A 16,408-nucleotide genomic window follows, 5' to 3' on the forward strand; every position below is an offset into this window, starting at 1 on the left:
CTCCCTGTCTCGATCTAAAACAGCACTTTTGAAAGGAAGGACCCGGGCGGCGTTCACGTGTTTCAATGGGGCCAGCTGCTTCGGAGAAAGATTTTCCCGGGAAGAGGAGTCAAGGCCGGTGGGAAATCTAGCTCCCGGCGCCGGCTGGAGGCCGGCTGGCTAGAAGGAAAAGATTCTGAAAGTCAAGAGGTCCAGCGGGGTGGCCTTGGGGACGTGTCCATCCCCAAGTGGTGCTCTCTGGTTGGTTTGTCATCTGTCACCTTTCATTCCTTGTGCCTCCCTAAGTGGCATTTTCCATCGATTTTTTATAGCATGCAACTTAGAGAGGTCAGCAGAAAACTTTATGCATCTACAAATTTTCATTTAACACTGTGTGGCTCTTTTTAAACATAAGGAGAATTCTCTTTAAAAGGATAAATGGAGGTCGTGTGTTACTGGTTCACACCTGTAATCCCAGCACTCTGGGAGGCGCTGAGGAGGGAGGATCGTTCGAGGACAGGAGTCCGAAACCAGCCTGGGCAACACAGCAAGACCCCAGCTCTACAAAACATACAGAAAACTAGCCAGGTGGGGTGGCGCACACGCCTGCAGTCCCAGCTATTCGGGAGGCTGAGCTAGGAGGATCGCTTGAGTCCAGGAGTTTGAGTTAAGCCTGGGCAACACAGCAAGACCCCATCTCTACAAAAAAAAAAAAATTAGCTGGGCATGGTGGTGTGCACCTGTAGTCCCAGCTACTCAGAGGCTGAGGCAGGAGGATCGCTTGAGCCCAGGAGTTTGAGGCTGCAGTGAGCTACGATGACACCACTGCACTCCAGCTGGGGTGACAGAGCGAGACCCTGTTTCTCACCCATATCATGAAGCCTGTCGACTGGGCACAGCCACACTCATATTAAGGACAGCACAATTGATTTTTTTCCACCAGGTATGTGTGGACGTCCCAGAAGCTCAGCCTCCACCGCCGAAATTCCTTCTGTGGGAACTCTATTTCCTTACAGTGGAAAGAACAATTTAAAACAAAACCAAAAAAAATACTCACTGCATCCTTATATAACCCAGTTATAACAGAATTCTCTGGGCTAGGCGCGGTGGCTCACGCCTGTCATCCTAGCACTCTGGGAGGCCGAGGTGGGAGGATCGCTCCAGGTCAGGAGTTTGAAACCAGCCTGAGCAAGAGCGAGACCCCGTCTCTACTAAAAATAGAAAGAAATCAATTGGCCAACTAAAAATATATATAGAAAAATTAGCCGGGCATGGTGGCGCATGCCTATAGTCCCAGCTACCCAGGAGGCTGAGGCAGAAGGATCGCTTGAGCCCAGGAGTCTGAGGTTGCTGTGAGCTAGGCTGACACCATGGCACTCACTCTAGCCTGGGCAACAAAGCGAGACTCTGTCTCCAAAAACAAAAAAATTAAGAGAATTCTCTGGATCTTTACCACGATGCTCAATTGAAACCTACAGGTGTGTAGAGTCTCCGCCGACTTCTCTAGGTCGTGCGTCTGACCATGCACTCGCGGGCTGAGACCAGGGCTGGCGGCTCTGTGGCTAAGGCAGCTCCGGACCCCAGGTTGAGCCCTGGCCCATGAAAAGAAGGAGGTCAAAGGGCAGCGGCAGCCGCCTCACGGCCGTTGGGAAGACTCTTGTCAACACCAGGAAAACAGAAAGCGGCAAGCGCGGGCGAGGACGTAGAGACCAGAGCCGCCCTGCACGTTGCGGACGTGGCCGTACGTGCCGCACCTGCTGCGCCAAAGAGAACCGCGGCGGCTCCTAAAAGGTTAAACGCAGGCTTCCCGTGGGATCTGGCGGTCGTACGTCTGGGTGCATGTACGTCCGAAAGACTTGGAAACCAGGGTCTCGAAGAGGTACGTGCACACACGCACGCTCACGGCAGCACGGTTCACAGTAGCCAAGAGGCGGGGAAAAACCCAAGTGTCCAACAGCTAATCCCACTAAAGAGTCAGGAAACAGGTAAGTTCGTCCTCTCTGTGTCTCACGTTCTCTGCACGTTGCCAAGCATGAAGCCTGTTTTATTTATTTATTTTTAATCACTTATTGTTATTTTTTTGAGACAGGGTCTCACTCTGTCGCCCAGGCTGGCGTGCCGTGGTGTCATGGTAGCTCACAGCAGCCTCTGACTCCTGGGCTCAGGCGATCCTCCTGCCTCAGCCTCCCGAGTAGCTACAGGTGTGCATGACCATGCCTGGCTAATTTCCCTATTTGATTGTCGAGATGGGGTCTTGCTGCGTTGCCCAGGCTGGTCTTGAACTCCTGGCTTCGAGTGATCCTCCTGCCCTCAACCTTCCCAAAGTGCTGAGATCAAAGACGTGAGCCACCTCACCCGGCCACGACACGACCTATTTCATACCAAGCACATCTTGCCTCCTTCCCCCGCCCCTCTCCACCGTGCAAGCCACCTTGGGCTGGGCTTTTCAGCTTCCTGCTTCCAGAACCCACCTGAATGTCCTTGCTGTTCTCTTTCCCTCCGTTCCCTACCACTGCTACCTACTGCCCAACCTCCATCTCTTTCTAGACAACAGAATCCTCCACATGGACCGGCAAAGGCCTGCGGACGACGACAAATTGGTCGCCAACCAAATCGCAAACTCTGTTGAAGCAAGCAACCAGGTCGTTTTATGCGGATTGGCTCAAACAGAGAGCGTGGAGGACACTGGAAGAAGGAATCCCTCAACCATCCGTGAAATAAACCTACCACGCGCTCCACCAAACACGAGCGAGAAACAGACACGAGGAGAGAAGTTGAGTCATTCTCCCACAGCTTCGGGGAGTGGGAAGAGGGTCAGCTTACTCTGCCTGCCAGAATCCACGTGAAGTCAACCCCATTGGCTCGGACCCACAACACTTCTGTGATTCTGCAGGACGATGCGCTTCTCGGCACATTCGTTTTGGATTTGCACCCCTGGGGGCCCATCCGAGGCGGCCGGGCACCAGCTGGAAGGCAGGCCGAGCAGAGGCGGCCGCAGGTAACGCGCACTACGCATGGGCAAGCCTTCTCCTCCGCTTACCTTTGCAAAGCCTCCCTGGCTCCGCCTGCAGTCAGGAGCACACGCCTAGTGCTGAATTAATTCTAAGGAGCCTCGTGCGTGGCTACAGCCACGCCTTCCCGCAAAAAGCCGCGGTGCCGATTGGCCTTGCAAAGAGGCACCGCACGGTGCTACCCAGGGATTCGGATTTCAGCACCGAGCCAGGTCGGCCCGCCCTGGACGTTACATCCAGATGACCTGCCCAGCTTGCGAATTATCCAGTTCCCTGTTCTTATCTCCTTAGGCTCACCTGGCTTTGGGGTAGCAGGAAGGTGACACCTGCTGTTCTCACCCTTATTAGTTTCACTATAGCCCTGGGGTAAGGAGAGGGAGGGGAGGATGTCAGCTGAGGAGACAGAGCACTTCCCTGCGAAGTACCAATGTCACACATATAGGAGTAACATTTATCGGGTGTCAGGCAGGTGGGAAGGGGAGGAGGGGACGGGTGTACACAACCACAACGAGTGAGATGTGCAACGTTTGGGGGATGGACACACTTGAAGCTCTTACTCAAGAGGGGAGGGGGGTGGGCAATATACGTAACCTTAACACTTGTACCCCCCATAATACACTAAAATTTTTTAAAAATGTCACACTGGGCTTGTGTTCTTAACTTCCCATTGGCTCCCACGAGGCCTGCACCGGGTTGAATTGGGAGCTCTGAGAAGTCCCGATCCGGGGTGCTTGGGAACGGGACCTCATCTGCAAAATGGGGTCTTTGCAGGTGTGAGCAAGTTAAGGTGAAGTCACCCTGGCTTAGCATGGGGGAGAATGACCTAACAGGTGCACGGTTTGCTCTGGGTTGACGAATGTTTCGGGACTGGAGAGAGGAGATGGTCATACAACAGCGACGGATGCACTCGGTGTCTCTGAGCGGTGCACTTTAAGATGGTTCAAACGCCACATTTTGGCCGGGCGAGGCGGCTCACGCCTGTCATCCCAGCACTCTGGGAGGCCGAGGCGGGTGGATCGCTCGAGGTCAGGAGTTTCAAACCAGCCTGAGCAAGGGCGAGACCCGTCTCTACTAAAAATAGAAAGAAATTAACTGACCAACTAATATATATAGAAAAAATTAGTCGGGCGTGGTGGTGCATGCCTATAGTTCTAGCTACTCAGGAGGCTGAGGCAGGAGGATCACTTGAGCCCAGGAATTTGAGGTTGCTGTGAGCTAGGCTGACGCCTGGGCACTCACTCTAGCCCGGGCAACAAAGTGAGACTCTGTCTCGAAAATAAATAATAAAATAAAATAAAATAAATTAAAATAAAATATAGAAAGAAATTAATCGACCAACGAAAAATATATATACAAAAAAAAAAAAAAATTAGCCGGGCGTGGTGGCGCATGCCTGTAGTCCCATCTACTCGGGAGGCTGAGGCAGGGGGATCGCTCGAGCCCAGGAGATTGAGGTTGCTCTGAGCCAGGCTGATGCCACGGCACTCTAGCCTGGGCGACAGAGCAAGACTCTATCTCAAAAAAAAAATGAAATGCTACATTTTATGTTAAATGCATTTTAACATACTAAAGGGGGAAAGAGAAAGAGAGAGAGAGGGAGGTGCATGACTTCTCTGAGCTGAGCTTCCCATCGGTCTCTGCTACATCCTGGCAGGTGAGTGTCATCAAGTGACCTGTGATCACTTTGGTTTCTTTACCCGACAACAAGCGTGTCACCCGCCCAAGAGGGGCGGGGCAGCGTGTGAAAGCCCTTCATGCCCGACTGCGGGAACGACTGTGTTTCTCTCTCTCTCTCTCTCAGGAGCGTGTCCGACTGGTGGCTGCGTCCGGGTTTGGTAACTCGGGAAACGGATTTCTGCTCAAGTGTCCAGGCACCTTCTTCGCGTCGGATAGATCTTGGGTTACAATGAGGTGTGGGCTGTTTCATAAAAAAGTTGTTGCTTTGTTTTGTTTTGTTTGTAATAGGATCGCCGTGGGTTACCAGCACTGTCTTTGGTTACTAGAACCACGTGGTTGAGCAGGGCAGTCCCACGAGGGGAGAAGGGGCACGGGCTGAAGGCAGGCGCGGTTTCTGAATGACGGTCCCACGTCCTGGGAGGACTTTCATCGGGGCATGAAAGAGGCTTCCTCCTCCGTGGCGGGGGCTCCCAGATGCAGCCCGCCCGCAGGGGGAAGAACACGTTTCACCTACCCCAGCACAGCACCTCGCACCTGCTGGCACCAAACACGGCGAAATCCAGACGGGGCTGCAGGGAAAGCGCTGTTGCTCAGTGCACAGCCTGGGTGACAGTGCACTGTGCACCTTGCTCCCTGCGGGACCGCCAATAAACAGGCCGAGAAAAAACCCGGGCGGGAAGGTCTAAGGTAACCAGAGAGTGGACCTTCCCGGTATATGTGGGGGGGTGTGTGTGTCAGTACTTACATGTTCACAAACATGCTGGTTTAAATTAGAATTTATAATGTAAAGCGCATGTATAGTATGTATCACAATACGTAAATCTGAGTTTTAATAAATTATATATATGTTTATAAAATTACATAATTACGGGTAATTATATGTTGGTTATAATTTTAAACTGTAAAATTTGTAAATCGTGTATGCATAAATATGCCAGTTTAAATTTGAGTTTACAATTCAAAAATGTATCTATAATATATCAATTTAAATTTAAGAGTTTAAAAATTATAAACATATACTTATAAAATTACATGATGATGGATAATTATATGCAATGACTTATAATTTTAAATTTTAAACATAAAAATCATGTATTTATGAATATATTAAGTTTAAATACGAATTTATAATTTAAAAATATATGTATGTTATATGACAATATATAAATTTATATTTTAAAGTTAAAAATTATGTATAGTTATGAAGTTATATGATTATGGATAATTACATATAATTACATATAATTATGCATAATTTTATAATTATATATAACTTTATAAATATATACTTATATTATTTATATCATAATTTATAATAATTACAGTTGTACTTATACATGTAATTGTTTATAATTACAATTATGGTTATAATTATACTTATTGTTATTAAATGCATATATTTATAATTATAATTATACATATACTTATATATGCAATTACTTATAATTACTAAATAATTATGTATGATTTTACATACATACATAATTTCTCCTATTGTGGTAAAATACACGCATCACGAAATTCCCCGTTCCGGCCATCTTGCCGTGTGCAGTTTGGTGGCCTTGAGGAAATCCACACCGCTGTGCAGCCATCACCACGACCCACCTCCCGGACTTTCTCATCTTCCCCCACAGAAACTCTGCCCTCCTTAAACAGCATCTCCTCCTCCCCCGGCACCCACCACCCTACTGTCCATCTCTGTGATCTGACAACCCTAGGGACCTCAGATAACTGGGACCAGACACGAGGTGACTTTTGGCGTGCAGCTTAACTCAGCCAACTTAATGTTTCCAAGGTACGTCAACGCCGTGTAGTGTGTGTGAAACTTGTATTCCTTTGAACGGCTGAGTAATATTCCACTGCATGGCCAGACCTCCACGGTCAATTTTTAAGCAGTGCACAAAGCACATGACCTGGCTTAGGGCTGTGCACACTTTTTCTGTAAAGGGCCAGATGCCAAATATTGTAGGTTTCGTGGGCCATAGGGTCTCTGTTGTAACTATTCAACTCGGCTACCGCAGCTCCAAAGCCCCCAAAGACAAGATGTAAGCGAATGACGTCACCGCGTTGCAATAAAACTTTATTTAAAAAACAAAAACAAGCGCACCCCAGGCTGCATTTAACCAATGGGCCGTGTGGAATCCCAGATATAATGGAAAGTATTAGAAAGAGTGGAACTGATTTCAAACCCTGTCATAAATATCTCAGGGACATATTAGAGCCCTTTACAACTTGGGGTTCTTTTGGTTTTTTTTTTTTTTTTTTTTTTTTTTTTGAGACAGAGTCTCGCTTTGTTGCCCAGGCTAGAGTGAGTGCCGTGGCGTCAGCCTAGCTCACAGCAACCTCAAACTCCTCGGCTCGAGTGATCCTTCTGCCTCAGCCTCCCGGGTAGCTGGGACTACAGGCATGCGCCACCATGCCCGGCTAATTTTTTATATATATATCAGTTGGCCAATTAATTTCTTTCTATTTATAGTAGAGACGGGGTCTCGCTCTTGCTCAGGCTGGTTTTGAACTCCTGACCTTGAGCAATCCGCCCACCTCGGCCTCCCAAGAGCTAGGATTACAGGCGTGAGCCACAGCGCCCGGCCTGGTTTTTTTTTTTATCCAAAGAAGGCCCTTTCAAATTTCACGATTTAACTTGTGCCAGTGCTCTTAACTATTTCCCTGCACAAAGTTATATGAAAAGGTTACAACCTGAAGGCCAGGCCAGCACACCTCGACTGCAGCATCACACGCACTACGGTATTGCAAGCTCTCCATTTGGTGTTTGCAAATAACTCACGTAAAAATGAATTAGGTGGCTACACTAGATGTCCAGGGCAAACAGAGGGAGGAGAAGAAGAAGAACTCATAAAAAATCAAGTCAGGCCGGGCGCGGTGGCTCACGCCTGTAATCCTAGCTCTCTGGGAGGCCGAGGCGGGCGGATTGCTCGAGGTCAGGAGTTCGAAACCAGCCTGAGCAAGAGCGAGACCCCGTCTCTACTATAAATAGAAAGAAATTAATTGGCCAACTAATATATATACAAAAAATTAGCCGGGCATGGTGGCGAATGCCTGTAGTCCCAGCTACTTGGGAGGCTGAGGCAGGAGGATTGCTTGAGCCAGGAGTTTGAGGTTGCTGTGAGCTAGGCTGACGCCACGGCACTCACTCTAGCCTGGGCAACAGAGCGAGACTCTGTCTCAAAAAAAAAAAAAAAAAAAAAATCAAGTGAAACCCCAGAGCTAAAGTTAAATATCCACTTGAGAAGTTCAGACGTGTCATTTAATCCTCTCTTTAAAATAAAGAAATGTATTCCTTCATTCTGTGCAGGAAGAATTCCTAGAAACTGCAAGAGCCCGGCAGGAAAGGCTGGTCTCTAAACACCATTTCCCGCAGAAAGGGTCAGGGGTTCCCTCAAGAAATGGCTGATTGTAAGGTTGAGGATACGAAATTTAAAATGGGTCTTGGGGTTTTTTTTTGTTTTTTGTTTTTGTTTTTGTTTTTTTTTGTAGTGAAACAAAAGCAAGGGAATTATCAAATCTAATAGGATGTAGACAAAAGGGTACAGGAGGTAGCTGAACTAAAAGAGCCTCGTATAAAGATGGGACTTTTTTTTTTTAATTAAAATGAAAGTCCCATAATATAAAATTACCCATTTTAAAGCACACAGGTCAGCGGCATTAGCACACGTACAGTGTCGTGCAATCTCCGGCTCTAGCTCCAAAGCGCTTTCTGCACTTCCAAGACAACCCCATATCCGCCAGCAGCTGCTCCCTCCCCCATGAATTAAGATACTAATCTATACCCCCCCCAATAAAAGATTGCATTGAATTAAAAACACAGCAGATGCTGATAGAGTTCTGAGTTTATAACAATACTAAAACGAAGAAAAAAAAGTCATTTGCACCTTTCTAGGTTACTAAGGGCTCAGTTCATGATTCTCAAAACCTTAAACAAAGACTAAGGAAGGAGCGTGACTCAGTGTCCCCTGCAGGCACAGAATTTCAGGGTAGACAGAAGAGGGTGGCGGGGCTGGAGTGAAGCAGACCACGGCGGGTCCTAAAGCTACAGCTGCGGGGTCACTGGGCGCAGCAGGGTGGCACCACAGGGCCCCCAGGGCAGCCCGCCTTCACGTCACTCACCGAGGGACATGGGCCTCCTGTGCGTCTTGCTAGGGTGTGGGCACAGGAGCAACTACGGCTCAGCACCCTTTATTTCTCAGAAACACAGAGAGAGAGGGAGAGGGAAATAATAAGAAAGAGAGAGAGAGAGAAAAAGAATGAAAGAGAGAGAGAAAGAAAGAAGAAAGAAAGAGAAAAAAGAGAGAGAAAGAGAAAAAGAGAGAGAAAAAGGAAGAAAGGAGGAAAGGAGGAAAGAAAGAAAGAAAGAAAGAAAGAAAGAAAGAAAGAAAGAAAGAAAGAAAGAAAGAAAGAAAGAAAGAAGGAAGGAAGGAAGGAAGGAAAGGAGGGAGGGAGGAAGGGAAAGAGAGAGAAAGAAAGAACAAAAGGAAAGAAAGAGAGAGGGAGGGAAGGAACGAAGGATGGGAGAGAGAGAGAGAGAGAGAGAGAGAGAGAGAAAGAAAGAAAGAAAGAAAGAAAGAAAGAAAGAAAGAAAGAAAGAAGAAGGAAGGAAGGAAGGAAGGAAGGAAGGAAGGAAGGAAGGAAGGAAAGGAGGGAGGGAGGAAGGGAAAGAGAGAGAAAGAAAGAACAAAAGGAAGGAAGGAGAGAGGGAGGGAAGGAACGAAGGATGGGAGAGAAAGAAAGAAAGAAAGAAAGAAAGAAAGAAAGAAAGAAAGAAAGAAAGAAAGAAAGAAAGAAAGAAAGAAAGAGACAGAAAGAAAGAAAGAGGAAGAGAGGGAGGGGAAGAGGAAGAGAGGGAGGGGAAAAGGAAAGGAAAGGAAAGGAAAGGAAAGGAAAGGAAAGGAAAGGAAAGGAAAGGAAAGGAAAGGAAAGGAAAGGAAAGGAAAAAGGAAGGGAAAGGAAAAAGGAAAGGGAAGGGAAGGGGAAAGGAAAAAGAAAAGGAAAGGAAAGGAAAGGAAAGGAAAGGAAAGGAAAGGAAAGGAAAGGAAAGGAAAGAAAGGAAAGGAAAAAGGAAAGGAAAGGAAGAAGGGAGGGAAGGAGGGAGGGAGGGAGGGAAGAAAAAGAGAGAGGGAGGGAGGGAGGGAGGGAAGGAAGGAAGGAAGGAAAAAAGCTCTTCAGAAGGTACACTACCTGCAACAACCAAGACGGAGTTCTTTGTAAAAGCAATGTATCAAGACAGTAATGAGGCATTCTCTAAGATTTTGGCATGTTCATTAAGTAAAATAATCGCTCCATATTATGTACAAAATCATCTTCCTCCATTTAGTCTTAAATGGGCACAGTGAACTCGCCGGAGAATAATACGGTTTGGCAAATTTATAAACAAGTGAATCATTTCATTTCTGGTTTGTTTGAATTAGACATCCAACAAAAAAAAATGACTTAAAAAGAAAAAAGGACCTATCAATATACCACATGCTGCCAATAGAGGGCAGTACCGAATATTATGAATGTTATGAACCAATATTTTTTACAAATTGAGGTCTTCCCTATTTGACACAGAAAGCAACAGATTTTTACGTGCTTTATTTTCTTAGAAATGTAATAGACGTTAATAAATTCTATAGGGGAAAATCAGATCGAATCTAACTGCTTCAGAAGGTGTTCAATGGACGGTCTTTTTCCAAAAGCCACCAGGGAAGAAGAGATGAGTCGTTGAGTATAAAACTGCCCCCAAATCAAGTTTCTCAAAAAAGCAGATGTTTCTATACAATGTTAGGAGTATAATTATCACCTCACCCAAGCCCACCTCACCAAAGAATGAGAAAATACCAGCCACCCACAGGTGCTGAGCTTCTGAAATGTGGTTAGCCTCCTGAAAAGCGGACGTTACCACCTAATCCAAATTGAATTTGTCTGATTTACGTCTACAAACTGATAGCAATGATCTTTTCTGAGCGTTTTTTCAGCAGCTCGGGCATGTGGCTTGACTCTTTGCGACTGCCAGTTTTATGAACGCTGAATAAAAAAAATCAAGGATTTCTGACGAAAAGTTAGCACCCTAATTTAAACGAACCGTGATTGCAAAACACGCGTGGGATTTCAAAAGGCAAGCGGGCAAAAGCTTCATCTGAAATGTCTCAATTTTTGTAGCGATTGGATATTGAAAAAGATTGGGGGTCTACACAGCTACCGGGATAAATTATTATTACTATAACACATTATAGTTATTATAATACATCATTAAAATTTTCTTTTCACTTCTTTGTCTCACATTTTAAAACATGGCTACGAGAAAATGTTAAACAAGGAATAGGGTTTGTGTTTCTAGCAGATGATGCTGCGCTAGATAAAGAAAAAGTTTAGGAGCACAAATTGCTGAAATTGTCTAGAGGAAATAAAACATCCACCCTTGTCTTTTTCAACAGACTATTTTATGATGACGCATTGTCACCGGCTATGATGGCATTAGGAAGAATATATTTAAATCTTTCTCCAGTCCTGTGTGTGTGTGTGTCTCTCTAACAGCTAATTAATTTATCAGGCAATCTAGAGTTCAGGAGTGAACAAAGATTTGTGTTTTATTAGGGGTAATGACAAAAAAAAAAAAAGCAACGACAAAAAAAAAATCCAACGCAAAAAAACTCAAATGCAAAACAAATACAGAGAAATGTCTAGAAAATTAACTTCCGAGGCTAAGGAGAAAAAAAAAAAAAAATGCCACACCTCTCTTGTTCTCTTCACTGGGCTAAAAAAGAAAAAAAATCTAGGATTGCACTCAAAACAAATCTTTAGATGCCAAGACAAGCCCTCGGTGTTTCATGCAAGAGGTATTCTCTCTCCTGTCTTAAACGCATGCGATTTAAAGTATTAAGAGTTTTCCTGTTCTCCTATATATTAAGGGCTGCATAGTTTTTATAACAGCAGAACACGCATTCTAGAGACCTGTGCACTGGCGTTGGCATTCGATGCCACCGCAGTAGAACAAAGACATTAACCTCCCATTGCTAACGGCTGTCCAGTTAACCATTTACCCCAGTTCAACGGAACGTTCTGGATCACCGCGGGTGAATGAAAGCCAAAAGGCATTTTGTAGTAAGATTTGGTCTCATAAAGTGATTCTTTAGGGCCGGGCGCGGCGGCTCACGCCTGTCATCCCAGCACTCTGGGAGGCCGGGGCAGGAGGATCGCTCAAGGTCAGGAGTTCGAAACCAGCCTGAGCAAGAGCGAGACCCCCGTCTCTACTAAAAATAGAAAGAAATTAATTGGCCAACTAAAAATATATATAGAAAAAATTAGCCGGGCGTGGTGGCGCGTGCCTGTAGTCCCAGCTACTCGGGAGGCTGAGGCAGGAGGATGGCTTGAGCCCAGGAGTTTGAGGTTGCTGTGAGCAAGGCTGACGCCACGGCACTCACTCTAGCCTGGGCAACAAAGTGAGCCTCTGTCTCAAAAAAAAAATATATATATATATACATATATATGTGTGTGTGTATATATATATACACACACGCGCGTGCGTGTATGCGTGTATTGCAAACACAATTTTCGAAGACACTTTCTACCTCGATCCCTGCAGATCCATTTTACAGTTAGAGCCACCCAGACTCAGATAAGACTCACGCCATCGTCATTCAAATCCAACAAGGGGAATGTCACGACTTGATTGCATCCACCCACCGTGGGAATGAAAGAAAGTGACTTCCTACCTATCCTACCTACCCGCTGTATCCTGCCAACAACGACCCCAGCCCACCTGAAAAGCCAGGTGCACTAAACCCCTGGCCGCACGTCCTGCCGCGGCCAGACCCCTCCCGACTGCCGCGGCCCCTTCCGACGCCCCAGCCAAGCCGGCCTCGCTCCTACCTGTCCACCAGTTTCTTGGCGAACCCGAAGTCCGTGAGCTTGATGTGGCCCTCTCTGTCCAGCAGGATGTTCTCCGGCTTCAGGTCCCTGTAGACGATCTCCTTGGAGTGCAGGTACTCGATGGCGCAGACGATCTCCGCGGAGTAGAAGAGCCCGGTGGCCGCCGTGAAGCGGCCCCTGTTCCGCAGGTAGCTGAAGAGCTCGCCGCCCGGCACGAACTCCATCAGCATGTACAGGAACCGCTCGTCGTGGCCAGTCCAGAACCTGCAAGAGACCAGCACAGGCTTGGCGGCCCGGCCAGAGACCGGCGAGGGGACAAGCGTCGGCATACCCGTTGGTACACTGGCGAAGACGGACGAGATGTGTATACACATAGATGCTGGCATACAATTTAGGGCCGGGCGCAGCGGCTCACACCTATCATCCAGGCACCCTGGGAGGAGGCCGAGGCGGGCGGATCGCTCGAGCTCAGGACTTCGAGACCAGCCTGAGCAAGAGTGAGACCCTGTCTCTACTAAAAATAGAAAGAAATTAATTGGCCAACTAAAAATATATAGAGAAAAAATTAGCCGGGCGTGGTGGCGCGTGACTATAGTCCCAGCTACTCGGGAGGAGGCTGAGGCAGGAGGATCGCTCGAGCCCAGGAGTTTGAGGTTGCTGTGAGCGAGGCTGGGTGTAAACAACAGACATTGCTTGCTTGCAGCTCTGGAGGCTGGAAGTGCGAGATCCCGGCGTGGCAGGGGGTGTGTCTGGCGGGGACTCACTTCTTGGTTCACAGACGGCGCCTTCTCACCGTGTCCTCACGTGGTGGAAGGGGCGAGGGAGCTCTCTGGGGTCCCTTTTATTATATAAGGACCCTGATCCCATCCGTGAGGCTCCACCCTCAGGACCCCATCACCTCCCAAAGGCCCCACCTGGCAACACCATCTCCTTGGGGGTGAGGATCTCAACACAGGAATTGGGGGGGGTGACATAGTCACACAACAACTGATGTTTATGTCCTGTTGAACAGCCTTGGAATGAAGAGCAACTATAATGTTTTGGTAATAACCCAGTTAACAGTGTGTCATGGGATGATTTATGCCTCCCCCCGCCCCCTGGCCAATATTCGTATGTTGAATTACCAACCTTCAGTGCCCCAGAATGTGGCTCTTTATTTCAGAGATGGGACCTTTAAGGAAGTAATTTAGTTAAAACGAGGTTATAAAGGTTGACTCCTAATCCAGTAGGACCGGTGTGCTTATAAGCAGAGGAGAGACGAGGCCACAGACAGACACAGAGAGGGACAACCCCGTGAGGACACAGGGAGGAGACGGCGTCTACACGCCCAGGAGAGAGGACCCAGGAGGAACCAGCCCTGAGAGACACCTGGATCCGGGACTTCCAGCCTCTAGGAACTGTCAGGAAAACAGACATCTGTTGTTCAACCCACCGAGTCTCTGGGACTTGGTTACGGCAGCCCTTGCAAACCCACACGCAGATCTTCAGAGAGCTCACACCTGCTTCAGCAGCTCCGGAACTGTCATCAGGCTTAGAAATTAACAGCAAATTAACAGAGCGCATCCCAAGCCTGCTGGGGAAAAGGCAGCCGTTCAAAAAAGCCCCGAGTAAGGTATTTCTCTAAGCAATTACTGGTAGGAGCTTGCCTGCGAGACAGAAAAGGTGCGTCCTCCTTGCAAAGGTGTTGATTAGCTCTACCGAGGCGAGAAAGGCAGCCAAGAGGAATTGAGGAGGAAGAAAGAGAAGAAATGAAAGAAAGAAGAGAGGAGACACTAGGTCTCACCTCTATCTTAGACGGCTTAGCTAAAGGAATAGAAACAAACACGTTCTCGGGAGGTAAGCGTTGATGATGAAAGAATGTTTTCACATAAAGGGGATGAGGGGGAAAGGGAGACAAGATCTAGACTTAACAGCTTTGTGCCCTGAAAGGAATTAGAAGACCCCAGCCTGCCAGAGACCTGGACGACCTGCAGCAAAACCGTCCACACGTGCATCCGTGCTTTTTGTCTGGTCCTGACAAAGTGACGGATGGCTCCCCTCCAAGGCCGACCCCCGGGGAGCTACGTCTACCTGGTCCCCAAAGAAAACCAAACAGTGCCCGGGAGGATGCTCCGGGTTGATCAGGAGGTCTTGTCTAGAAGCTCAGGTTCTAGCTCTAAAATAACGCGGCAGGAAGACCCAGGATTTGGGGAGATGGCTTGGCAGGACGCAGAGACTCACTCGAAGGGAACATCATAAAAATATAATCAGGTGGCGGTGGTCAGGAATAGCAGGAGGAAATAAAGATAAGTAAAAAGATAGGGCTGTAGGGAGGAACGGTGACCCGATCGTAATCGACGTGAAAAGGAGAAGCCACATATAAACAACACAGTATTCTGAATCTCAAACGCACATTCGAGCTATTCATCACCGATGTTTATACGCATCAGCGGAAGTATGGGTCTCCTGCACAAAAAGCTTTTCTCCCCTCATGCACATTTACATTTGCAGAGTCTTTGCAATCGCCATGCATTTAACGGACTCAGCTAGCCACAAACAGCGGCCGTATCAACACCTTCCTTTCTCGATCTTGCGGTCGGATTCGAAGGGAGCTCAGGGTTGGGCGACTGGTCGCTTTTGTTACCTGAAGGCTCTGCGTCTCTCTCCCCACACCCCACTCACTTCTTACAGCTCTGCAAGTCCAAGATCTGTGGCTTTTGGCCACGAAGAGATGCAGGAAGAGTGCTTGGGGAGGACAGGGGGGGCTTGCTGCCGCTGTTACTATCCGAACGAAGCCACCTCACCCAGTTATAAGCTCTCACCAGACACCGCAGGCTTTGCATGTTAAAGTCGAGGTCTTGCGTCACTTTATCTGGCCAAATGCCCCATTTTAAGTGGTTTGTGCCGTGACTGGTTAGGTAGGAATGTCGCTTTTCCGCAACGCTGCCTTGCCAAGCACACGGTATTTCAAACGCGTGACGGTCAAACTGTGCTTCTGTGCGTGGGCTTAGAACTCCCACCATGGTCTCACTGTTCCGGCTGGGAAATATTCATGTGTGCTAAGGTCCAAGGGATATGTCTTCCTGGTGAACTTTTACCACCAACCTCTATGGTAGCCGGTCACTTTCTAGATTTCTTCAGGGCAGGGTTGCTGGCAAAGTTAGCTGGAACTCACCAACAAAGGTGTGATCTCATAAGATTTGGGGAAAGCAAGAAGCTCATTTTTTTAAATTTCAGACTATTACAGGGGTACACATGTTTTGGGTACACTGTTTGCTTTTGTATAGTTTTGAGTCAAAGTTATCAGTGTGCCTTTCACCAAGATAGTACAACCTTTATGGAAAGGAGTATATGGAGATATCTCAAAGAACTAAAAGTAGAACTACCAGTGGATCCAGCAATCCCACTACCGGGCATCTACCCAGAAGATATTCTATAAAAAAGACATCTGCACTCAATGTTTATAGCAGCACGATTCACAATCGCAAAGATGTGGAAACAACCCAGGTGCCCATCCATCCATGAGTGGATTAATAAAATGTGGCATCTGTATATACCATGGAGTTCTACTCAGCCACAAAAAACGATGGTGATCTAGCACCTCTTGTGTTGTCCTGGATGGAGCTGGAGCCCATTCTACTAACTGAAGTCTCAGAAGCATGGAGTTCTTAAAAATACCCTAAATGGTCAAAACCATGCAAAGCAAGAAGGAAAACCAAATGTCTACAACTGTCAGTTTGGTCAAAGGGAATATACATAACCCCCTCTCTCGCTCTGAGGCTCAAACACACAAGAGACATATACACGCATGTGCACACACACTCTCCCCATCAATTACTACGAACACACTCCTTGGATATATCCCGCCCATCTTTCCAGCGCCAGCCCCGATACTC

At 47.3% G+C, this 16,408-nt stretch overlaps 1 protein-coding gene across 6 annotated transcripts in view; it reads right to left on the bottom strand.

Moving 5' to 3' along the window:
- The window catches only part of PRKX (protein kinase cAMP-dependent X-linked catalytic subunit), an 86,381-nt gene that overhangs the window by 32,384 nt on the left and 37,589 nt on the right, over positions 1 to 16,408 (bottom strand). For all 6 annotated transcript variants that reach the window (XM_012773888.3, XM_012773885.3, XM_075999401.1 and 3 more), the window contains one exon: positions 12,534 to 12,797. In XM_012773888.3, the coding sequence (XP_012629342.1) occupies positions 12,534 to 12,797 (264 nt within the window). The remainder of the gene's footprint in view (positions 1 to 12,533; positions 12,798 to 16,408) is intronic.

Source organism: Microcebus murinus, chromosome X, assembly GCF_040939455.1.
Source record: "Microcebus murinus isolate Inina chromosome X, M.murinus_Inina_mat1.0, whole genome shotgun sequence".
Lineage (NCBI taxonomy): Eukaryota > Metazoa > Chordata > Mammalia > Primates > Cheirogaleidae > Microcebus > Microcebus murinus.